At 50.6% G+C, this 27,445-nt stretch overlaps 1 protein-coding gene across 1 annotated transcript; it reads right to left on the reverse strand.

Moving 5' to 3' along the window:
- Nucleotides 1–22,747: 22,747 nt before the first annotated feature.
- Nucleotides 22,748–24,109, reverse strand: LOC138355032 (uncharacterized). Its single transcript, XM_069309742.1, has one exon. It carries the CDS (start codon nucleotides 24,107–24,109, stop codon nucleotides 22,748–22,750), a length of 1,362 nt encoding a protein of 453 aa, XP_069165843.1.
- Between the last annotated feature and the right edge of the window lie 3,336 nt (nucleotides 24,110–27,445).

The raw sequence follows: 27,445 nt of genomic DNA on the forward strand, positions 1-27,445 counted from the left end.
CACACTGTCACACAGTCACACTCACTGTCACACACACTGTCACACACACTGTCACACACACTGTCACATACACTGTCACACACACTGTCACACACACACTGTCACACTCACTGTCACACACACTGTCACACACACTGTCACACACACACTGTCACACTCACTGTCACACACACACACTGTCACACACACTGTCACACTCACTGTCACACACACACTGTCACACACACACTGTCACACTCACTGTCACACACACTGTCACACACACTGTAACAGTGTAACAAAATTTTGGCTGGAAAAGGAAGGGTGGGCCGACTGCATTTTCTTGGACTGTCAGAAAGCCTTTGACTCAGTACCCCATAAAAGGCTGTTAAAAAAGTTGGAGCAACAGGCAGGAGTAAAAGGGAAGGTGCTCCAGTGGATAAGGGAATACTAAAGCAACAGGAAACAGCGAGTAACGGTGAGGGGGAGACATCAGAGTGGCGAGATGTCACCAGTGGCGTCCCACAGGGCTCAGTACTTGGACCCATTCTGTTTCTAATATACGTAAACGATCTTCCGGAGGGTATAGACTCGTTCCTGTCAATGTTTGCTGATGATACAAAAATTATGAGAAGAAAATGAAATTAGGCGAAGGGAGCAGGAGGCTGAACACAATGTATCATCTGGGAGGTGAAATCCTGCAAGAGTCAAATAGAGAGAAAGATCTGGGGGTCGATATCACACCGAACCTGTCCTCAGAGGCCCACATCAAAAGGATATCATCAGCGGCATATGCTAGACTGGCCAACATAAGAACTGCCTTTAGAAACTTGTGTAAGGAATCGTTCAGGACCCTGTATACCACTTATGTAAGACCAATCCTGGAGTATGCAGCTCCAGCCTGGAGTCCATACCTAGTTAAACACAAGACAAAGTTAGAGAAGATCCAGCGGTATGCCGCCAGGTTCGTCCCGGAACTAGGTGGAATGAACTACGAGGAAAGGCTAAAGGAGCTGAACCTCACATCCCTGGAAAACAGAAGAGTAAGGGGAAACATGATAACCACCTACAAAATTCTCAGGGGAATTGACAGGGTGGACAAAGACAAACTCTTCAGCACGGGTGGGACACGAACAAGGGGACACAGGTGGAAACTTAGTACCCAGATGAGCCACAGAGACGTTAGAAAGAATTTTTCAGTGTCAGAGTAGTTAATAAATGGAATGCACTAGGAAGTGATGTGGTGGAGGCTGACTCCATACACAGTTTCAAATGTAGATATGATAGAGCCCAGTAGGCTCAGGAACCTGTACACCAGTTGATTGACAGTTGAGAGGCGGGACCAAAGAGCCAAAGCTCAACCCCCGCAAGCACAATTAGGTGAGTACACTGTCACACACACACAGTCACACACACACTGTCACACACACTGTCACACACACACACACTGTCACACTCACTGTCACACACACTGTCACACACACTGGCACACTCACTGTCAACCTCACAGTCACACACACGTTGTGTGACTGTGTGAGGCGGAGTGGCCCTACTCATGAGAAGGGAATGGAGTTTTAAGGAGATGGCCATCCCGGGCTGTGAGGAGTTCAGAGACTACATAGCAGGCACCATAACAATGGGAGGACCAAGAATAGTAGTAGCAGTAATATATAACCCTCCACCAAATGACAGGAGACCCAGTCAAGAGTATGAAAACAACAACATGGCAGTTAACACTATAATTGAGAGGGCAGCCTCTGCTGCCTGTAGAAATAGATCCCACCTGCTCATCATGGGCGACTTCAATCACGGAAAGATTGACTGGGAGAACGAGGAACCGCATGGAGGCGAGGATACGTGGAGAGCCAAACTATTGGAGGTGGTGACAAGCAACTTTTTAACCCAGCATGTCGGAGAACCCACAAGGATGAGAGGCAATGACGAACCAGCGAGACTCGACCTAGTCTTCACTCTGAACGACTCCGACATAAGAGAAATCGGTTTTGAGGACCCAGTAGGAATGAGCGACCACAGTGTACTGGTGTTTGAGTACTTGATTGAAGAAGGGTTATTGAACTCGAGGAGGGATACCGAAACCAAAAGGTTAGCATACCGAAAGGGAAACTATGAGGGGATAAGAAAATTCCGAACAGATATAGCATGGGAAACAGAGCTCAGGGGAAAGACGGCCCAAGATATGATGGATTACATCACGCAGAAGTGCAAGGACGCAGCAAACAAGTTTGTCCCAGTCCAAAAGGAAAACAGAGAAATGAAGATGAGAAACCCATGGTTTAATCAAAGATGTAGGCTAGCTAAGCAGCAAAGTAAAAGGGCATGGAGAAACTATAGGAATAACAGAACACTGGAGAGCAGAGAAAGATACCAGAATGCCAGGAATGAATATGTCAGGATGAGAAGAGAGGCAGAAAGACAATACGAAAATGACATCGCAAGCAAGGCAAAGACTCAGCCTAAATTGTTGCATAGCCACATTAGGAGAAAAACAACAGTAAAGGAACAGGTTATGAGATTAAGGATAGGGGCGGAAGGATTCACTACAAATGACAAGGAAGTGTGTGAGGAATTGAATAAGAAATTCCAGGAGGTCTTCACCTAAGAGCAAGGAGAAATTCCAGAGGTAAGTGAGGGAATAGCTAACCAGGAACCACTGGAAGAGTTTGAGATTACTAGTGGGGAAGTAAGGAAGTGTTTACTAGAGTTGGACGTGACGAAGGCTATAGGCCCAGATGGAATCTCCCCTTGGGTTCTAAAGGAAGGAGCAAGAGAACTGAGCCTACCACTCTCCATAGTGTATAACAAATCACTGGCAACAGGGGAACTGCCAGATATTTGGAAAGCAGCTAACGTAGTCCCGATATACAAGAAAGGGGATAGACAGGAGGCACTGAACTACAGGCCAGTGTCCCTAACCTGCATACCATGCAAGGTGATGGAGAAGATTGTGCGAAAAAAACTAGTAGAGCATCTGGAGCGAAGGAACTTTGTAACACAGCATCAACATGGGTTCAGGGATGGCAGGTCCTGCCTCACAGGGTTACTTGAATTCTACGACCAGGCAACAAAAATAAGGCAAGAAAGAGAAGGGAGGGCAGACTGCATATTTTTGGATTGTCAGAAAGCCTTTGATACAGTGCCACACAAGAGGCTAGTGCGAAAGTTGGAGATGCAGGCTGGAGTGAGAGGGAAGGTACTCCGGTGGATAGAGGAGTACCTAAGCAACAGGAGACAACGAGTTTGTGTGAGGGGTGAGGTCTCAGATTGGCGAGACGTCACAAGTGGAGTCCCGCAGGGGTCAGTCCTTGGACCTAAACTGTTTCTGGTATATGTAAATGATCTCCCAGAGGGTATAGATTCGTTCCTCTCAATGTTTGCCGACGATGCAAAAATTATGAGGAGGATTGAAACAGGATGATAGTAGGAGGCTACAAGATGACCTGGATAGACTGAGTGAATGGTCCAACAAATGGCTGTTGAAGTTCAACCCGAGTAAATGCAAAGTAATGAGACTAGGCAGTGGAAACAGGAGGCCAGGCACAGGATACAGAATAGGAGATGAAGTACTTAATGAAACAGACAGAGAGAAAGATCTAGGAGTTGATATCACACCAAACCTGTCTCCTGAAGCCCACATAAAGAGAATAACGTCTGCGGCATATGCGAGGCTGGCTAACATCAGAACGGCGTTCAGGAACCTGTGTAAGGAATCATTCAGAATCTTGTACACCAAATATGTAAGACCAATCCTGGAGTATGCGGCCCCAGCATGGAGCCCGTACCTTGTCAAGCACAAGACGAAGCTGGAAAAAGTCCAAAGGTATGCTACTAGACTAGTCCCAGAACTAAGAGGCATGAGTTATGAGGAAAGGCTGCGGGAAATGCACCTTACGACACTGGAAGACAGAAGAGTAAGGGGGGACATGATCACAACCTACAAAATTCTCAGGGGAATCGACCGGGTAAACAAGGATGAACTATTCAACACTGGTGGGACGCAAACAAGGGGACACAGGTAGAAGCTGAGTACCCAAATGAGCCACAGAGACGTTAGAAAGAACTTTTTCAGTGTCAGAGTAGTTAGTACATGGAATGCATTAGGAAGTGATGTGGTGGAGGCTGACCCCATACACAGTTTCAAATGTAGATATGATAGAGCCCAATAGGCTCAGGAATCTGTACACCAGTTGATTGACGGTTGAGAGGCGGGACCAAAGAGCCAGAGCTCAACCCCCGCAAGCACAATTAGGTGAGTACAATTAGGTGAGTACACGCTGTCCCACACACACTGTCACACACACACACACACACACAGTCACACACACACTGTCACACTCACACACTGTCACACACACACTGTCACACACACACTGTCACACACACACTGTCACACACACACAGTCACACACACAGTCACACACACACTGTCACACACACACAGTCACACACACACTGTCACACACACACTGTCACACACACACTGTCCCACACACACTGTCACACACACACTGTCACACACACACTGTCACACACACACACTGTCCCACACACACTGTCACACACACACTGTCCCACACACACTGTCACACACACACTGTCACACACACACTGTCACACACACACTGTCACACACACACTGTCACACACACACTGTCACACACACACTGTCACACACACACAGTCACACACAGTCACACACACACTGTCACACACACACAGTCACACACACACTGTCACACACACACTGTCACACACACACTGTCCCACACACACTGTCCCACACACACTGTCACACACACACACACACACACTGTCACACACACACACTTTCACACTCACACAGTCACATTCACACTGTCCCACACACACTGTCCCACACACACTGTCACACACACACTGTCACACACACACTGTCACACACACACTGTCACACGCACACTGTCATATTCACACAGTCACACGCACACAGTCACACACACACACTGTCACACACACACTTTCACACACAGTCACACACACACACGCACACACACGCACACTGTCACACACACAGTCACACACACACAGTCACACACACACTGTCACACTCACACTGTCACACTCACACTGTCACACTCACACTGTCACACTCACACTGTCACACTCACACACTCTACAGGGTATGATGGACTATGTTACCCAAAAGTGTCAGGAGGCAGTAAACAGGTTCATCCCGGCTCAAAGGGAAGTAAGTAAGTAAGTAATTATCAAAAGAAGGCACCAAACCGGGAAGGCTATGTAGCACCATCAAATACGCAAAATAATCAGAGGGCGCTAAATATCACCGAGGATGCCAATACGAGAACAAAAACGCATAAGGCGAACGATATCAAAAGTATCCGAGTCACCAAGAATTCTATCGAGGGACAGGTGACCGCGAGGGGCGGTCGGAAAGCAAGACACACGCTCGTCCTGGAAGTCAGGACATTCAAGAAGGACATGCACGACCGTAAGAGGGACAACGCAACTAGGACAATAAGGAACAGGGCGGCGCTCCATCAAGTGACCATGGGTTAAGCGAGTATGGCCAATACGCAACCTCGCCAGAGCTGTTTCCCACCGCCGGTTACGGTGGAAGGAGGACGGCCACGAGGAAACACAACATTTAAGAGTACGTAGCTTGTTACCAGTAAGAGACAACCAAGAAGCCTGCCAACGGGTAAGGACTGAGGAATGGATAACCGGGTAAAAGTCGGAATACGGAATGCCTTTACGAGAGATGGGACAAGAGCGGACAGCTTCCTTAGCGGCAGCATCCGCACGCTCATTTAAAGACACGCCAATATGGCTGGGAACCCAACAAAACTCAACCGACTTAAATTTACTGTGAACGAGAAACAGCCAATGCTGGATCTCGACAACTACTGGATGAACTGGATTAAAGCACCCGAGAGCCATGAGGGCACTACGAGAGTCAACAACAACCACAAAGGAAGACTGACAACGAGAAAGCAGGAGACGAAGAGCATAGAGAATAGCATAAAGTTCCGCTGTAAAGATGCTAGTCTCCGGAGGCAAGCGACACATATAAGTGCGATCAGGAAAAACAACAGAGTAGCCAACACCGTCCGCTGACTTAGACCCATCGGTGAAGACAGAAACGGAGCGGGAGTGAGAAGAAAAGTGCTCAAGGAAAAGGCGTTTTAGAACCGTAGGAGGGGTAAAAGCTTTAGTGATACGAGTCAAGGATGTACAAAACCGCGGAAGAGGGACCCTCCACGGGGGCAAAGAAGGAACAACACGAGGAGAAACACCAGAAATACGAACGGAAAGAGAATCCTGTAGGCGAGATAACCGGACAGAAAGAGGGAGGTGGTGAAGAGGAACAGGAACCGCAGGAGGGGTAAAAGTTAAAGCACGACAGAGGCGAGAGGAAGGATGTTGCAAGGACCGCGCAAGATAGCGAAGACAGTAGCGATCACGGCGGTCCTGGAGAGACAGGAAGCCAGTGTCAACATACAAGCTAAGGACGGGAGTCGAACGAAAGGCACCAGAACTGAGGCGCAACCCAGTATGGTGCAAAGCATCAAGACGGCGAAGAGTAGAAGGAGAAGCAGACGAGTAAGCAGGGCAACCATAATCGAGCTTAGACAGGACGAGAGAGGAATGTAAAGCAAGGAGAGTGCGCCTATCTGCCCCCCAAGAAGTATGGGACAAGACCCGAAGGAGGGTAAGGGCCTTAGAGCACTCAACACGGAGGTAAGAGATATGGGGAGACCAAGACAAACGAGTGTCAAGGAATAACCCCAAAAGCTTCGCGGAATCTTTGTATTCAAGGGGATGACCATAAAGCGACAAAGAGGGACGAAGAACAACCCGTTTCCGCGTAAAAGTCATGGCACAAGTCTTAGAAGTAGAGAACTTGAAGCCATGACCTGTGGCCCAAGACGACACGGCATCAATTGCAAGTTGAAGCCGGCGTTGAAGGAGAGGCGAATCATCACCCTGACAACAAAGGGTAAGATCATCGACATAGAGAGCGGAGAAGACACCAGAAGGAAGAGAGGAAAGAAGACCATTGAGGGCAACCAGAAAAAGAGTAGTGCTCAGAACACTACCCTGGGGCACACCTTCGTATTGCTGAAAAGAGGGAGACAGAGCGGTACCAAGGCGCACCCGAAAGGAACGACGAGAGAGGAAGCTGCGGAGAAAGAGAGGGAGATGACCACGAAGGCCAAAAGAATGAAGTTGAGATAGGATATGATAACGCCAAGTGGTGTCGTAAGCCTTTTCTAGGTCAAAAAGGACGGCAACAACGGAGGTCTTCGCAGCAAAAGCAGTACGAATATAGACCTCCAAGTTCACCAGGACATCTGTCGTGCTGCGGCACTTGCGGAAACCAAATTGAGAAGGGGAGAGGAGGTGATGGTGTTCCAGGAACCACATCAGACGAACATTAACCATACGTTCAAAGAGTTTGCAGACACAACTTGTGAGAGCAATAGGGCGAAAGTCCTTAGGGGAAGTACCCAGAGACCCCGGTTTGCGAACAGGGAGGACAACGGCATCGAGCCAGTCCTCAGGGACTGACGACGACTCCCAGATCCGATTATACAGACTCAGTAAATACTGAGACGTGCTCGGAGGGAGATGGCGAAGCATCTCATAATGAATACCATCGGAGCCCGCCGCCGTAGAACCGCAGAGGGCCAGGGCAGAACGAAGTTCAGAGAGAGAGAAGGGATCATTATAGGGAAGCTGAAGATGAGTGCAGAAATCTAAAGGACGAGACTCAAGGACAGGTTTACGAAGAAGGAAAGATTGGGGAAGATGAAGACCAGAGCTAACAGAAGAAAAGTGGGAACCCAGTTCGGAAGCGACCTGCAACGGGTCCGCCACAAGAGTATCATGGAGGTGAAGGACCGGTGAAACATCGGGAACGAACTTACCCGCTATCTTGCGGATACGCTTCCAGATCTGGGCCAGAGGGGTTTCGGACGTAATTGTCGAGACATAAGATGCCCAACATTCACGTTTAGCCGTACGGATGGCCCTACGGGCCACCGCACTTGCTTTCCGAAAGAAAAGAAAAGAATCGGTCGTCTGCCTACGGCGGTGCTTCTTCCAGGCTGCACGCTTACAGCGGACAGCCCGAGCACAGTCCGCATTCCACCAGGGAACGCACTTCCGTGGACCCCGAGAGGAAGAGCGAGGAATAGAGCGGAGGGCAGCGTCGAAGACAGTGTCATGAAAAAGGAGGAGAGCGCGAGAGAGGGGCAGAAGGGAGAGGTCAGAGAGAGTAGCACTGAGGGAAAATAGGGTCCAGTCCGCCTTAGCAAACTGCCACCTAGGGAAAGAGAGGGAAGGGCGAAAAGAGAAAAAGGAAACAAGGATGGGGAAATGATCACTTCCATGGAGGTCATCAAGAACCTGCCACATGAAATCTAAGTAAAGAGAAGAGGAGCAGAGAGAAAGATCAAGACAAGAAAGGGTGCGAGTTCGAGAATCCAAATGAGTGGGCTCACCAGAATTCAGAAGAGACAGGGAAGAAGAGAGGAGAAACGGCTCAAGGAGGCGACCCCGGGTATTCGTCAGAACGTCACCCCAAAGAGAATGACGACAATTGAAGTCACCCAGCAGGAGCACAGGCTCCGGCAAGGAGTCTAGGAGGTGTTTCAAATCAGGAAGAGAGAGCGGGACACTCGGGGGGAGATAAATGGAACAAACTGTGTACCATTTCCCCACAAAGATACGAGCAGCAGAACAATGGAGAGGCGAAGGAAAAAGTAAAGGAACAAAGGGAACATCAGCCCGAATCAAGAGAGCAGAAGAATTAGAAGCCCCAGCAATGGCTGGGGGGGGGGGGGGAGAGAAAGGAATAGCCATGAAAACGACCAGGACGAGCACCAAGCATTGGCTCCTGGAGACAGACACAAAGGGGCGAAAACCGCGAAACCAGAAGTTGGAGTTCGAGGAAATTGGCGTAATAACCTCGAACGTTCCATTGAAGAATGGACAACGACGAGAAGAGAAAGGACAAAAACAGAGAACAAGGAAGAAACAAAGGCGAAAGAGCAACAGAGCACGTTAAAAAGAATATCAGGGTCGGGATCAGGGTCAGCAAAGTCAGGGTTAGGGGGCATGGGTAAACCGAGCAAAGACGGAGGGAAGGAAACGGGAGAACAGATCAGAGGCGGGCGGGCAGGGTCCGGAGGAGGAGGAGGAGGAGGAAGAGGAGGAGACAACGGAGAGGATCCGTCAAGGACAGCAGCAGGAGGAGGGGGAGTAGAAAGAGGGGAGCGCACCCCAGCAAGAGCAGCAACCGAAAGGGAAGCAGGGTCCAAAGAAACCTCCATAGCAGGAACAGGGGGCGCTAGCACTGAAACGGGAGGGGAAGGAGCAACAGAGCCAGAAGGAGGAGCTGAGGAAGAAAGCGAAGCCTTCTTACCCGCCGGGGAAGAGGAAGGAGAGGAGCCAGGCTTACGCTTCTGACTTAAAGAGACCGGTGTCCCAGCAACTACGTACCGGGCAACGGATTCCAGTGTCTCAACCGGAGAAGCCGAACGAGAGCACACACGACGGCCGGTAGGAGAGCGATGGACATCTGCCCGCACCGACAGGCGGTGGGGAGAGCTGATAGATGGAGGAAGAGGATGGGAAGGAGGACCGGAGGGGGACGAGGAAGAAGACATAGAAGACACGACAGACCGGGTAGAAGGAAGGGGAACCCCAGACAGAGGACCAGGAGGAGGATCCTTCGGGAGAGAACCCGAAGGAACAGAGGAGGGGGCAGTGGGCGCATCAGGGTCCAAGGCCCGGAAACGGTTGTGAGTCTGAGGAAGGCGGGAAGGACGAGGAGAGGAAGAGCGCAACACGCGAGCATAAGAGATATTAGCATAAGGCGGGAGCCGGCGAACCTGGCGCCTCGCCTCAGGAAAAGATAAACGCTCCCGGTGCTTCAGGTTGAGGACGGCTGCCTCAAGCTTGTAATGGACACACGCACGGGAGAAGGTAGGATGGGCCTCACCGCAGTTGAGGCAACGAGCCTGGGGAGAAGTGCACTCCGACTTAGAGTGACCTTCGCCACCACACAAAGGACAGAGAGAGACAGTCCCGGAGCAGCGGAGGGCACCATGACCAAACCTCCAGCACTTGTTGCAGAGCCGAGGAGAAGGAATGTACTCCTGGACAGAGCACCTGGCACCAGCAAGAATGACAGAGGGTGGAAGGGTCCTACCATCAAAGGTAATCTTCACAACCCGGAGGGGTTGACGGCGACTACCACGAGGGGGACGAGTAAACGTGTCCACCTGGAGAATAGAATGGCCCTGGGCAGCGAGGATATGTCGAATATCGTCGTGGCAGTCGCGCAGGTCCCGAACACCGGTTGCAACATGGGGCGGGAGCAAAATAGTGCCAACACTGGCATTCAACTGAGCGTTTTTCGAGACCCGAACGGGGGTCTCGCCAAGGCAGGACAAGGCAGCCAAGCGGGAAGCAGCATCCTGAGAAGGAGCAGCAACGACACGCGTACCGAGACGAGTGGGGTTGAAAGTAATGGAGGCATCCACGGAATCAATGAGATGTCGATGAAGGGAGAAATCGTCAGGAGGCGCAGAATCAAGAGGGAGGAGATCAAAATATTTGGCCCACGAAGCGGGACCAAACAAGGCTTGATAGGTAGCAGAACTGGAAGGAATCGAGCGAGGGCGGCCGTGACGAGGACGGCGGTGAGAACCCCCAGAGAGAGAGGGGTTAAAAGGCGCAGTAGTTACAACTAGAGAAGGAGCCGCGCCAGGGGACGAGGTAGTCACCACTGGGGGCTTGGGGCTCGACCCAACCACAGAGGAGGGAAGGGAGCCAGGGGAAGGAGTCAGAGAGGCCAAAGGAGGAGCAAGGTCGGGGCCCAATGCAGCGGAGGCTACAGAGCCCGGTCTTCCAATACGGACCGACTCGGGGGCTTGGTCGCCCACCCCACGAGCCTGAGAAGGGAAGCTAGAAGCAGCCGAAACAGGGGTTTTCATCGTGACGAAAAGAAAAATTCACTCACGAATGTGCCCCCACACCCACCATGGAGCCACAATTAGAAGCAGGAGACCCAACAAGAAGCTATCGCCGATCTTGTCGGGGCCTCCTAGGGGTGCGTCGTGAGTATACGCCCCACAAACGCCACCTTAAGAAACCGACAGTCCGTCGAGATCGGGTTCAGTGACGAAGTGGGGATTGACAATAAAAGGTTCCCCTCGCTCTCGACGTCGGGTACTGCAGTTCTACGGGTGCATGAGTATGCCTCCTCAAGCACCCGGGCGTCAAAATAGAAGAAGTCCATGGAAGAACCAGAACGAGCAAAAGGTCGGCAGGAAACGGCAAGCAGATAGGAGAAGAGGGGGGAGAAAAACGAAACAGAAGGAAAAGGAAAAGGTGCCCAGCAGAATTGGAGAGGACGGCAGCAGGAGCACAAGGCTAGAAAAGGACAGAGGACTGTCCGAAGGAGCATCACACTCCGGCAGCCGCCCACGAAGCCCCCACACGGCGACAACGAGCTGAGCGGGGAGGGGGGGCTCAAAGGGAAAAATCCGAGAAGCAACAGAAGAATCCATGGTATAATAGGGCATGTATGGAAGCGAAGAAACTGAACAAAAAGGCGTGGAGGAACTTCCGGAATAACAGAACACCAGAAAGCAGAGAGAGAGATACCAGAGAACCAGGAATGAGTACGTCAGGGTGAGAAGAGAAGCAGAGAAAAATTTTGAAAATGATATAGCAAACAAAGCCAAGACCGAACCAAAGCTACTCCACAGTCACATCAGAAGGAAAACAACAGTGAAAGAACAGGTATTGAAACTTCGAACAGGCGAGGACAGGTATACAGAGAATGACAGAGAGGTGTGTGAGGAACTCAACAAGAGGTTCCAGGAGGTCTTCACAATAGAACAGGGTGAGGTCACTGTGCTAGGAGAAAGGGAGGTAAACCAGGCGGCCTTGGGGGAGTTCGAAATTACGAGAGAGGAGGTCAAGAGACACCTGCTGGATCTGGATGTTAGAAAGGCTGTTGATCCAGATGGGATCTCACCATGGGTACTGAAAGAGTGTGCAGAGGCACTTTGCTTGCCACTCTCCATAGTGTATAGTAAGTCACTAGAGACGGGAGACCTACCAGAAATATGGAAGACGGCGAATGTGGTCCCAATATACAAAAAGGGCGACAGACAAGAGGCACTGAACTACAGGCCAGTGTCCTTGACTTGTATACCATGCAAGGTGATGGAGAAGATCGTGAGAAAAAACCTGGTAATACATCTGGAAAGAAGGGACTTCGTGACAAATCGCCAACATGGATTCAGGGAGGGTAAATCTTGCCTTACAGGCTTGATAGAATTCTACGATCAGGTGACACAGATTAAGCAAGAAAGAGAGGGCTGGGCGGACTGCATTTTCTTGGATTGTCGGAAAGCCTTTGACACAGTACCGCATGAGAGGCTGGTACATAAGCTGGAGAGACAGGCAGGTGTAGCTGGTAAGGTGCTCCAGTGGATAAGGGAGTATCTAAGCAATAGGAAGCAGAGAGTTACGGTGAGGGGTGAGACCTCCGATTGGCGTGAAGTCACCAGTGGAGTCCCACAGGGCTCTGTACTCGGTCCTATCTTGTTTCTGATATATGTAAATGATCTCCTGGAGGGTATCGATTCATTTCTCTCAATGTTTGTGGACGATGCTAAAATTATGAGAAGGATTAAAACAGAAGAGGACTGTTTGAGGCTTCAAGAAGACCTAGACAAGCTGAAGGAATGGTCGAACAAATGGTTGTTAGAGTTTAACCCAACCAAATGTAATGTAATGAAGATAGGTGTAGGGAGCAGGAGGCCAGATACAAGGTATCATCTGGGAGAGGAAATTCTTCAGGAGTCAGAGAAGGAAAAAGACTTGGGGGTTGATATCACGCCAGACCTGTCTCCTGCAGCACATATCAAGCGGATAACATCAGCGGCATATGCCAGGCTGGCCAGCATACGAACGGCATTCAGAAACCTGTTTAAAGAATCATTCAGAACTTTGTATACCACATATGTCAGGCCAATCCTGGAGTATGCAGCCCCAGCATGGAGTCCATATCTAGTCAAGGATAAGACTAAACTGGAAAAGGTTCAAAGGTTTGCCACCAGACTAGTACCCGAGCTGAGAGGTATGAGCTACGAGGAGAGACTACGGGAATTAAACCTCACTTCGCTGGAAGACAGAAGAGTTAGGGGGGACATGATCACCACATTCAAGATTCTGAAGGAAATTGATAGGGTAGATAAAGACAGTCTATTTAACACAAGGGGAACACGCACAAGGGGACACAGGTGGAAACTGAGTGCCCAAATGAGCCACAGAGATATTAGAAAGAACTTTTTTAGTGTCAGAGTGGTTGACAAATGGAATGCATTAGGGGGTGATGTGGTGGAGGCTGACTCCATACACAGTTTAAAATGTAGATATGACAGAGCCCAATAGGCTCAGGAATCTGTACACTTGTTGATTGACGGTTGAGAGGCGGGACCAAAGAGCCAGAGCTCAACCCCCGCAAACACAACTAGGTGAGTACAACTAGGTGAGTACTGTCACACACACACTGTCACACACACACACTGTCACACACACACTGTCACACACACACACTGTCACACACACACACACTGTCACACACATACACTGTCACACTCACACAGTCACACACACAGTCACACACAGTAAAGTAAAGTAACAAGGATAAGGCAGGACAGAGAAGGCTGGGCAGACTGCATATTTCTTGACTGCCAAAAGGCCTTTGATACGGTACCGCACATGAGACTGCTATACAAACTTGAGAGGCAGGCAGGAGTAAGCGGAAAGGCCCTAGTATGGGTGAAGAACTACCTAACAGGAAGGAGCCAGAGGGTAATGGTAAGGGGCGAGAAGTCGGACTGGCGAACAGTAACAAGTGGAGTACCTCAAGGATCGGTGCTGGGACCAATCCTCTTTCTAATTTACGTAAATGATATGTTTACAGGAGTGGAATCATACATGTCAATGTTTGCAGATGACGCAAAATTAATGAGAAGAGTTGTGACAGACGAGGATTGTAGGATCCTCCAAGAGGACTTAAACAGGCTGCAGAGATGGTCAGGGAAATGGCTACTGGAGTTTAACACCAGTAAATGTAAAGTTATGGAAATGGGATCAGGTGACAGGAGACCAAAGGGACAGTACACAATGAAGGGGAACAGCCTACCTGTAACGATTCGAGAAAGAGACCTGGGAGTGGATGTGACACGTAATCTAACTCCTGAGGCACATATATATAGGATAACGACAGCAGCGTACTCTACACTGGCGAAAATTAGAACTTCATTCAGAAACCTAAATGAGGAGGCTTTTAGGGCGCTTTACACTGCCTACGTGAGACCCGTCTTAAAGTATGCCGCGCCATCATGGAGCCCCCACCTGAAGAAACACAAAGAAACTGGAGAAGGTTCAGAGGTTTACGACGAGGCTTGTCCCAGAGTTACGAGGAATGGGATATGAAGAGCGGCTGAAGGAACTGAACCTTACGACACTAGAGAAAAGAAGGGAGAGAGGAGATATGATAGGGACATATAAAATACTCAGGGGAATTGACAAAGTGGAAATAGATGAAATGTTCACACGTAATAATAACAGAACGAGGGGACATGGGTGGAAACTGGAAACTCAGATGAGTCACAGAGATGTTAGGAAGTTTTCTTTTAGCGTGAGAGTAGTAGAAAAATGGAATGCACTTGGGGAACAGGTTGTGGAAGCAAATACTATTCATACTTTTAAAACTAGGTATGATAGGGAAATGGGATAGGAGTCATTGCTGTAAACAACCGATAGTTGGAAAGGCGGGATCCAAGAGTCAATGCTCGATCCTGCAAGCACATATAGGTGAGTACATATAGGTGAGTACACACTGTCACACACACACAGTCACACACACACTCACACACACATTCACACACACACACACACTGTCACACACACTGTCACACACACACTCACACACACATTCACACACACACACACACTGTCACACACACTGTCACACACACTGTCACACACACTGTCACACACACACTGTCACACACACACACTGTCACACACACACTGTCCCACAAGTAGTGTAAAGTACGCCAAAAAGCAATCGTTTTGGATTTTTCAATGATAGTCTTCTGGCGTACATTCTAGTATACTTATATATGTACACGGTACACATATGCATTATGTGAGTGTATTACTGACTATTTGTGCTTGCAGGATCGAGCTGTTAGCTCCTGGACCCCGCCTTTCTCTCCATGGGTAATCTAATACACTGCCCCCCGACTTATTTTCCCATTATGATATGAACACTTACACCTGAAGTTAATTACACCTGAAGTTAATTACACCTGCCAGTTTACACCTCCGCGATGAGCGTAAAACTCTCTGAATATCTCAAGTTTTTATGACTCTTTGTAGCTGTGTTTCCTGTTAATTGCTGGCAGCATTTTCCTGTGAGCAGAATTAAAAGTTAAGTAGTTTTATAATATCTTGACTTTTGTTATGTTTGGCGTTTATAACCTCAATAATTTGCTATTTATGATGCTTGCCGGTTGTGTTTTTGGCCTGGTAGGACCAGAGGGAAGGTGAGGTGGTCTGGTAAGGACCAGAGGGAAGGTGAGGTGGTCTGGTAGGACCAGAGGGAAGGTGAGGTGGTCTGGTAGGACCAGAGGAAGATGAGGTGGTCTGGTAGGGACCAGAGGGAAGGTGGTCTGGTAGGGACCAGAGGGAAGGTGGTCTAGTAGGGACCAGAGGGAAGGTGAGGTGGTCTGGTAGAGACCAGAGGGAAGGTGAGGTGGTCTGGTAGGGACCAGAGGAAGGTGAGGTGGTCTGGTAGGGACCAGAGGGAAGGTGAGGTGGTCTGGTAGAGACCAGAGGGAAGGTGAGGTGGTCTGGTAGAGACCAGAGGGAAGGTGAGGTGGTCTGGTAAGGACCAGAAGGAAGGTGAGGTGGTCTGGTAGGGTCCAGAGGGAAGGTGAGGTGGTCTGGTAGAGACCAGAGGGAAGGTGAGGTGGTCTGGTAGGACCAGAGGAAGATGAGGTGGTCTGGTAGGGACCAGAGGGAAGGTGGTCTAGTAGGGACCAGAGGGAAGGTGAGGTGGTCTGGTAGGGACCAGAGGGAAGGTGAGGTGGTCTGGTAGAGACCAGAGGGAAGGTGAGGTGGTCTGGTAGAGACCAGAGGGAAGGTGAGGTGGTCTGGTAAGGACCAGAAGGAAGGTGAGGTGGTCTGGTAGGGTCCAGAGGGAAGGTGAGGTGGTCTGGTAGAGACCAGAGGAAGATGAGGTGGTCTGGTAGAGACCAGAGGAAGGTGAGGTGGTCTGGTAGGACCAGAGGAAGGTGAGGTGGTCTGGTAGGGTCCAGAGGGAAGGTGAGGTGGTCTGGTAGGGTCCAGAGGGAAGGTGAGGTGGTCTGGTAGATGCTACGCTGTCATCACCCACACTCATGCTACACTATACCCACACCCACACCCATGCTGCACTATACCCACACCCACACTCATGCTGCACTATACCCACACCCACACTCATGCTACACTATACCCACACCCACACTCATGCTGCACTATACCCACACCCACACTCATGCTACACTATACCCACACCCACACTCATGCTACACTATACCCACACCCACACTCATGCTACACTATACCCACACCCACACTCATGCTGCACTATACCCACACCCACACTCATGCTGCACTATACCCACACCCACACATGCTGCACTATACCCACACCCACACTCATGCTACACTATACCCACACCCACACTCATGCTACACTATACCCACACCCACACTCATGCTACACTATACCCACACCCACACTCATGCTACACTATACCCACACCCACACTCATGCTACACTATACCCACACCCACACTCATGCTACACTATACCCACACCCACACCCATGCTACAGTATACCCACACCCATGTTACACTATACCCACACCCACAATCATGCTGCACTATACCCACACCCACACTCATGCTGCACTATACCCACACCCACACTCATGCTACACTATACCCACACCCACACTCATGCTGCACTATACCCACACCCACACTCATGCTGCACTATACCCACACCCACACTCATGCTACACTATACCCACACCCACACTCATGCTGCACTATACCCACACCCACACATGCTGCACAATACCCACACCCACACATGCTGCACTATACCCACACCCACACTCATGCTACACTATACCCACACCCACACTCATGCTGCACTATACCCACACCCACACCCATGCTGCACTATACCCACACCCACACTCATGCTGCACTATACCCACACCCACACTCATGCTGCACTATACCCACACCCACACTCATGCTACACTATACCCACACCCACACTCATGCTGCACTATACCCACACCCACACTCATGCTGCACTATACCCACACCCACACTCATGCTACACTATACCCACACCCACACTCATGCTGCACTATACCCACACCCACACTCATGCTGCACTATACCCACACCCACACTCATGCTGCACTATACCCACACCCACACCCATGCTGCACTATACCCACACCCACACCCATGCTGCACTATACCCACACCCATGCTGCACTATACCCACACCCACACCCATGCTGCACTATACCCACACCCACACATGCTGCACTATACCCACACATACACTCATGCTGCACTATACCCACACCCACACTCATGCTGCACTATACCCACACACATGCTGCACTATACCCACACCCACACCCATGCTGCACTATACCCACACCCACACATGCTGCACTATACCCACACATACACTCATGCTGCACTATACCCACACCCACACTCATGCTGCACTATACCCACACACATGCTGCACTATACCCACACCCACACTCATGCTGCACTATACCCACACACATGCTGCACTATACCCACACCCACACCCATGCTGCACTATACCCACACATACACTCATGCTGCACTATACCCACACCCACACTCATGCTGCACTATACCCACACACATGCTGCACTATACCCACACCCATGCTGCACTATACCCACACCCACACCCATGTTGCACTATACCCACACCCACACTCATGCTGCACTATACCCACACCCACACTCATGCTACACTATACCCACACCCACACTCATGCTACACTATACCCACACCCACACTCATGCTACACTATACCCACACCCACACTCATGCTGCACTATACCCACACCCACACTCATGCTGCACTATACCCACACCCACACTCATGCTACACTATACCCACACCCACACTCATGCTGCACTATACCCACACCCACACTCATGCTGCACTATACCCACACCCACACTCATGCTGCACTATACCCACACCCACACCCATGCTGCACTATACCCACACCCACACCCATGCTGCACTATACCCACACCCATGCTGCACTATACCCACACCCACACCCATGCTGCACTATACCCACACCCACACATGCTGCACTATACCCACACATACACTCATGCTGCACTATACCCACACCCACACTCATGCTGCACTATATCCACACACATGCTGCACTATACCCACACCCACACCCATGCTGCACTATACCCACACCCACACTCATGCTGCACTATACCCACACCCACACTCATGCTGTACTATACCCACACCCACACTCATGTTGCACTATACCCACACCCATGCTGCACTATACCCACACCCATGCTGCACTATACCCACACCCACACTCATGCTGCACTATACCCACATCCACACCCATGCTGCACTATACCCACACTCATGCTGCACTATACCCACACCCACACACATGCTGCACTATACCTACACCCACACACATGTTGCACTATACCCACACCCACACTCATGCTGCACTATACCCACACCCACACACATGCTGCACTATACCCACACCCACACTCATGCTGCACTATACCTACACCCACACTCATGCTGCACTATACCCACACCCACACTCATGCTGCACTATACCCACACCCACACCCATGCTACACTATACCCACACCCACAATCATGCTGCACTATACCCACACCCACACTCATGCTGCACTATACCCACACCCACACCCATGCTGCACTATACCCACACTCATGCTGCACTATACCCACATCCACACTCATGCTGCACTATACCCACACCCACACTCATGCTGCACTATACCCACACCCACACTCATGCTGCACTATACCTACACCCACACTCATGCTGCACTATACCCACACCCACACTCATGCTGCACTATACCCACACCCACACTCATGCTGCACTATACCCACACCCACGCTACACTATACCCACACCCACACTCATGCTGCACTATACCCACACCCACACTCATGCTGCACTATACCCACACCCACACCCATGCTGCACTATACCCACACTCATGCTGCACTATACCCACACCCACACACATGCTGCACTATACCCACACCCACACCCATGCTGCACTATACCCACACCCACACTCATGCTGCACTATACCCACACCCACACCCATGCTGCACTATACCCACACCCACACTCATGCTGCACTATACCCACACCCACACCCATGCTGCACTATACCCACACCCACACATGCTGCACTATACCCACACCCACACCCATGCTACACTATACCCACACCCACACTCATGCTGCACTATACCCACACCCACACTCATGCTGCACTATACCCACACCCACACTCATGCTGCACTATACCCACACCCACACTCATGCTGCACTATACCCACACCCACAATCATGCTGCACTATACCCACACCCACACATGCTGCACTATACCCACACCCACACCCATGCTGCACTATACCCACACCCACACTCATGCTGCACAATATCCACACCCACACTCATGCTGCACTATACCCACACCCACACTCATGCTGCACTATACCCACACCCACACCCATGCTGCACTATACCCACACCCACACTCATGCTGCACTATACCCACACCCACACTCATGCTGCACTATACCCACACCCACACTCATGCTACACTATACCCACACCCATGCTGCACTATACCCACACCCATGCTGCACTATACCCACACCCATGCTGCACTATACCCACACCCACACTCATGCTGCACTATACCCACACCCATGCTGCACTATACCCACACCCATGCTGCACTATACCCACACCCACACTCATGCTGCACTATACCCACACCCACACTCATGCTGCACTATACCCACACCCACACTCATGCTGCACTATACCCACACCCACACTCATGCTGCACTATACCCACACCCACACTCATGCTGCACTATACCCACACCCATGCTGCACTATACCCACACCCACACTCATGCTGCACTATACCCACACCCACACTCATGCTGCACTATACCCACACCCATGCTGCACTATACCCACACCCACACCCATGCTGCACTATACCCACACCCATGCTGCACTATACCCACACCCACACTCATGCTGCACTATACCCACACCCACATCCATGCTGCACTATACCCACACCCACACTCATGCTGCACTATACCCACACCCACACCCATGCTACACTATACCCACACCCACACTCATGCTGCACTATACCCACACCCACACCCATGCTGCACTATACCTCACCCACACACATGCTGCACTATACCCACACCCACACCCATGCTGCACTATACCCACACCCACACTCATGCTACACTATACCCACACCCACACTCATGCTGCACTATACCCACACCCACACTCATGCTACACTATACCCACACCCACACCCATGCTACACTATACCCACACCCACACCCATGCTACACTATACCCACACCCATGCTACACTATACCCACACCCACACCCATGTTACACTATAGCCACACCCAAAACGACATATTGTGATAAAGTTCACCTCTAATTATTCCTTGGGAGACTAACTGCACCAGCAAGCCGAAAGTTTGGTCTGGGAGTGGAGGCTCAGGTGGCTGCAGCCTCCCTCATCTCCTCTCATCATCTCAGCAACCACAAGGAGGCCATCTTTCTCCCATCTTGGCGGAAGGTGGATGCTGCCAGGACACGCCAGGTGGATGCTCCCAGGACACGCCTGGTGGATGCTCCCAGGACACGCCTGGTGGATGCTCCCAGGACACGCTTGGTGGATGCTCCCAGGACACGCCTGGTGGATGCTCCCAGGACACGCCTGGTGGATGCTCCCAGGACACGCCAGGTGGATGCTCCCAGGACACGCCTGATGGATGCTCCCAGGACACGCCTGATGGATGCTCCCAGGACACGCCTGGTGGATGCTCCCAGGACACGCCTGGTGGATGCTCCCAGGACACGCCTGATGGATGCTCCCAGGACACGCCTGATGGATGCTCCCAGGACACGCCTGATGGATGCTCCCAGGACACGCCTGATGGATGCTCCCAGGACACGCCTGATGGATGCTCCCAGGACACGCCTGGTGGATGCTCCCTGGACACGCCTGATGGATGCACCCAGGACACGCCTGATGGATGCTCCCAGGACACGCCTGGTGGATGCTCCCAGGACACGCCTGATGGATGCTCCCAGGACACGCCTGATGGATGCTCCCAGGACACGCCTGATGGATGCTCCCAGGACACGCCTGATGGATGCTCCCAGGACACGCCTGGTGGATGCTCCCAGGACACGCCTGGTGGATGCTCCCAGGACACGCCTGGTGGATGCTCCCAGGACACGCCTGGTGGATGCTCCCTGGACACGCCTGGTGGATGCTCCCAGGACACGCCTGATGGATGCTCCCAGGACACGCCTGGTGGATGCTCCCAGGACACGCCTGGTGGATGCTCCCAGGACACGCCTGGTGGATGCTCCCAGGACACGCCTGGTGGATGCTCCCAGGACACGCCTGGTGGATGCTCCCAGGACACGCCTGGTGGATGCTCCCAGGACACGCCTGATGGAAATTAATTAAATTCCAATGAGGTCAAGATTTGTGGAGATATTGGACTGACAATGGTGCTCCTGATTATGTTAATAGGGTGACATCTGTCGTAGGGTGACATCTGTCGTAGGGTGACATCTGATGTAGGGTGACATCTGATGTAGGGTGACATCTGATGTAGGGTGACATCTGATGTAGGGTGACATCTGAGGTAGGGTGACATCTGATGTAGGGTGACATCTGATGTAGGGTGACATCTGTTGTAGGGTGACATCTGTTGTAGGGTGCCATCTGATGTAGGGTGACATCTGATGTAGGGTGACATCTGATGTAGGGTGACATCTGATGTAGGGTGACATCTGATGTAGGGTGACATCTGATGTAGGGTGACATCTGATGTAGGGTGACATCTGATGTAGGGTGACATCTGAGATAGGGTGACATCTGATGTAGGGTGACATCTGATGTAGGGTGACATCTGTTGTAGGGTGACATCTGATGTAGGGTGACATCTGATGTAGGGTGACATCTGATGTAGGGTGACATCTGATGTAGGGTGACATCTGATGTAGGGTGACATCTGATGTAGGGTGACATCTGATGTAGGGTGATATCTATTGTAGGGTGACATCTGTGGTAGGGTGACATCTGTCGTAGGGTGACATCTGTTGTAGGGTGACATCTGATATAGGGTGACATCTGTTGTAGGGTGACATCTGATGTAGGGTGACATCTGATGTAGGGTGACATCTTATGTAGGGTGACATATGTAGTAGGGTGACATCTGTTGTAGGGTGACAACTGTCGGAGGGTGACATCTGTCGTAGGGTGACATCTGTAGTAGGGTGACATCTGTTGTAGGGTGACATCTGATGTAGGGTGACATCTGTTGTAAGGTGACATCTGATGTAGGGTGACATCTGTTGTAGGGTGACATCTGTCGTAGGGTGACATCTGTCGTAGGGTGACATCTGTCGGAGGGTGACATCTGTCGTAGGGTGACATATGTAGTAGGGTGACATCTATTGTAGGGTGACAACTGTCGGAGAGTGACATCTGTTGAAGAGTGACAACTGTCGTAGGGTGACATCTGTTGTAGGGTGATATCTGTTGTAGGGTGACATTTGTTGTAGGGTGACATCTGTTGTAGGGTGACATCTGTTGTACGGTGACATCTGTTGTAGGGTGACATCTGTTGTTGGGTGATATCTGATGTAGGGTGACATCTGTCGTAGGGGTGACATCTGATGTAGGGTGACATCTGTTGTAGGGTGACATCTGATGTACGGGTGACATCTGTTGTAGGGTGACATCTGTCGTAGGGTGACAACTGTCGTAGGGTGACATCTGTTGTAGGGTGACAACTGTCGTAGGGTGACATCTGTTGTAGGGTGACATCTGATGTACGGGTGACATCTGTTGTAGGGTGACATCTGTCGTAGGGTGACAACTGTCGTAGGGTGACATCTGTTGTAGGGTGACAACTGTCGTAGGGTGACATCTGTTGTAGGGTGTCAACTGTTGTAGGGTGACATCTGTTGTAGGGTGACAACTGTTGTAGGGTGACATCTGTCGAAGGGTGACAACTGTTGTAGAGTGACAACTGTCGTAGGGTGACATCTGTCGTAGGGTGACATCTGTTGTAGGGTGACAACTGTTGTAGGGTGACATCTGTTGTAGGGTGACATCTGTTGTAGGGTGACATCTGTCTTAGGGTGACATCTGTCGTAGGGTGACAGCTGTCGTAGGGTGACATCTGTCGTAGGGTGACATCTGTTGTTGTGTGACATCTGTTGTAGGGTGACATCTGTTGTTGTGTGACATCTGTTGCAGGGTGACATATGTTGTAGGGTGACATCTGTCGTAGGGTGACATCTGTCGTAGGGTGGCAACTGTCGTAGGGTGACATCTGTTGTAGGGTGACATCTGTTGTAGGGTGACATCTGTTGTAGGGTGACATCTGTTGTAGGGTGACATCTGTTGCAGGGTGACATATGTTGTAGGGTGACATCTGTTGTAGGGTGACATCTGATGTAGGGTGACATCTGATGTAGGGTGACATCTGATGTAGGGTGACATCTGATGTAGGGTGACATCTGATGTAGGGTGACATCTGATGTAGGGTGACATCTGATGTAGGGTGACATCTATTGTAGGGTGACATCTGTGGTAGGGTGACATCTGTCGTAGGGTGACATCTGTCGTAGGGTGACATCTGATACAGGGTGACATCTGTTGTAGGGTGACATCTGATGTAGGGTGACATCTGATGTAGGGTGACATCTTATGTAGGGTGACATATGTAGTAGGGTGACATCTGTTGTAGGGTGACAACTGTCGGAGGGTGACATCTGTCGTAGGGTGACATCTGTAGTAGGGTGACATCTGTTGTAGGGTGACATCTGATGTAGGGTGACATCTGATGTAGGGTGACATCTGTTGTAAGGTGACATCTGATGTAGGGTGACATCTGTTGTAGGGTGACATCTGTCGTAGGGTGACATCTGTCGTAGGGTGACATCTGTCGGAGGGTGACATCTGTCGTAGGGTGACATATGTAGTAGGGTGACATCTATTGTAGGGTGACAACTGTCGGAGAGTGACATCTGTTGAAGAGTGACAACTGTCGTAGGGTGACATCTGTTGTAGGGTGATATCTGTTGTAGGGTGACATTTGTTGTAGGGTGACATCTGTTGTAGGGTGACATCTGTTGTACGGTGACATCTGTTGTAGGGTGACATCTGTTGTTGGGTGATATCTGATGTAGGGTGACATCTGTCGTAGGGGTGACATCTGATGTAGGGTGACATCTGTTGTAGGGTGACATCTGATGTACGGGTGACATCTGTTGTAGGGTGACATCTGTCGTAGGGTGACAACTGTCGTAGGGTGACATCTGTTGTAGGGTGACAACTGTCGTAGGGTGACATCTGTTGTAGGGTGTCAACTGTTGTAGGGTGACATCTGTTGTAGGGTGACAACTGTTGTAGGGTGACATCTGTTGTAGGGTGACATCTGTCGAAGGGTGACAACTGTTGTAGAGTGACAACTGTCGTAGGGTGACATCTGTCGTAGGGTGACATCTGTTGTAGGGTGACAACTGTTGTAGGGTGACATCTGTTGTAGGGTGACATCTGTTGTAGGGTGACATCTGTCTTAGGGTGACATCTGTCGTAGGGTGACAGCTGTCGTAGGGTGACATCTGTCGTAGGGTGACATCTGTTGTTGTGTGACATCTGTTGTAGGGTGACATCTGTTGTTGTGTGACATCTGTTGCAGGGTGACATATGTTGTAGGGTGACATCTGTCGTAGGGTGACATCTGTCGTAGGGTGGCAACTGTCGTAGGGTGACATCTGTTGTAGGGTGACATCTGTTGTAGGGTGACATCTGTTGTAGGGTGACATCTGTTGCAGGGTGACATATGTTGTAGGGTGACATCTGTTGTAGGGTGACATCTGTTGCAGGGTGACATATGTTGTAGGGTGACATCTGTTGTAGGGTGACATCTGTTGCAGGGTGACATATGTTGTAGGGTGACATCTGTCGTAGGGTGGCAACTGTAGTAGGGTGACATCAGTTGTAGGGTGACATCTGTTGTAGGGTGACATCTGTTGTAGGGTGACATCTGTTGCAGGGTGACATATGTTGTAGATTGACATCTGTTGTAGGGTGACATCTGTTGCAGGGTGACATATGTTGTAGGGTGACATCTGTCGTAGGGTGACAACTGTCTTAGGATGACAACTTTTGTAGGGTGACATCTGTCGTAGGGTGACATCTGTAGTAGGGTGACATCTGTTGTAGGGTGACATCTGTCGTAGGGTGACATCTGTCGTAGGGTGACATCTGTCGAAGAGTGACATCTATCGAAGAGTGACAACTCTCGTAGGGTGACATCTGTCGTAGAGTGACAGGTGACACCACACCAAGACGTCCGTTAACCGTTGATGTCATCCCCCAAGAATGACATCAATCAGAAGAGAAACATCACCAGAACCTTACATCAACCAGCCGCCTCATCAACCGCCCCGTCATCCCGACACTCAAAGTTGACTACCAAAAAGGGAGCCGGTCGGCCGAGCGGACAGCACGCTGAACTTGTGATCCTGTGGTCCTGGGTTCGATCCCGGGCGCCAGCGAGAAACAATGGGCAGAGTTTCTTTCACCCTATGCTCCTGTTACCTAGCAGTAAAATAGGTACCTGGGTGTTAGTCAGCTGTCACGGGCTGCTTCCTGGGGGTGGAGGCCTGGTCGAGGACCGGGCCGCGGGGACACTAAAAAGCCCCGAAATCATCTCAAGATAACCTCAAGATAACTCAAGAAAAATATCTTACATTAACTTGTGACCAATAAAACTGTAACTGTTCAGCAGGGGCAGGAAGGAGGAGGCCGGAGAGGGCGGCGGCGGCATTAGCCCCGGAACTAAGCAATTATCCGGCCAGATGAGTCCCGCCCCAAACATATCGTTGGTGTGTAAATGGTCATAATTAAGGGCATTCATTAGTGCACTAATTTACCCTTAATGGCTTCCACCTCCATTTATTGGCGTTAGTTGGTAGTTTTTGAGGGTTGTGAAGGTGACAGTTGGGTTGTTGGGTTGTGAAGGTGACAGTTGGGTTGTGAAGGTGACAGTTGGGTTGTTGGGTTGTGAAGGTGACAGTTGGGTTGTTGGGTTGTGAAGGTGACAGTTGGGTTGTTGGGTTGTGAAGGTGACAGTTGGGTTGTTGGGTTGTGAAGGTGACAGTTGGGTTGTTGGGTTGTGTAGGTGACAGTTGGGTTGTGAAGGTGACAGTTGGGTTGTGAAGGTGACAGTTGGGTTGTTGGGTTGTGAAGGTGACAGTTGGGTTGTTGGGTTGTGAAGGTGACAGTTGGGTTGTTGGGTTGTGAAGGTGACAGTTGGGTTGTTGGGTTGTGAAGGTGACAGTTGGGTTGTTGGGTTGTGAAGGTGACAGTTGGGTTGTGAAGGTGACAGTTGGGTTGTTGGGTTGTGAAGGTGACAGTTGGGTTGTGAAGGTGACAGTTGGGTTGTGAAGGTGACAGTTGGGTTGTGAAGGTGACAGTTGGGTTGTGAAGGTGACAGTTGGGTTGTGAAGGTGACAGTTGGGTTGTGAAGGTGACAGTTGGGTTGTGAAGGTGACAGTTGGGTTGTTGGGTTGTGAAGGTGACAGTTGGGTTGTTGGGTTGTGAAGGTGACAGTTGGGTTGTGAAGGTGACAGTTGGGTTGTGAAGGTGACAGTTGGGTTGTTGGGTTGTGAAGGTGACAGTTGGGTTGTTGGGTTGTGAAGGTGACAGTTGGGTTGTGAAGGTGACAGTTGGGTTGTGAAGGTGACAGTTGGGTTGTTGGGTTGTGAAGGTGACAGTTGGGTTGTTGGGTTGTGAAGGTGACAGTTGGGTTGTTGGGTTGTGAAGGTGACAGTTGGGTTGTTGGGTTGTGAAGGTGACAGTT

Source organism: Procambarus clarkii, chromosome 65 (genome assembly GCF_040958095.1).
Source record: "Procambarus clarkii isolate CNS0578487 chromosome 65, FALCON_Pclarkii_2.0, whole genome shotgun sequence".
NCBI lineage: Eukaryota > Metazoa > Arthropoda > Malacostraca > Decapoda > Cambaridae > Procambarus > Procambarus clarkii.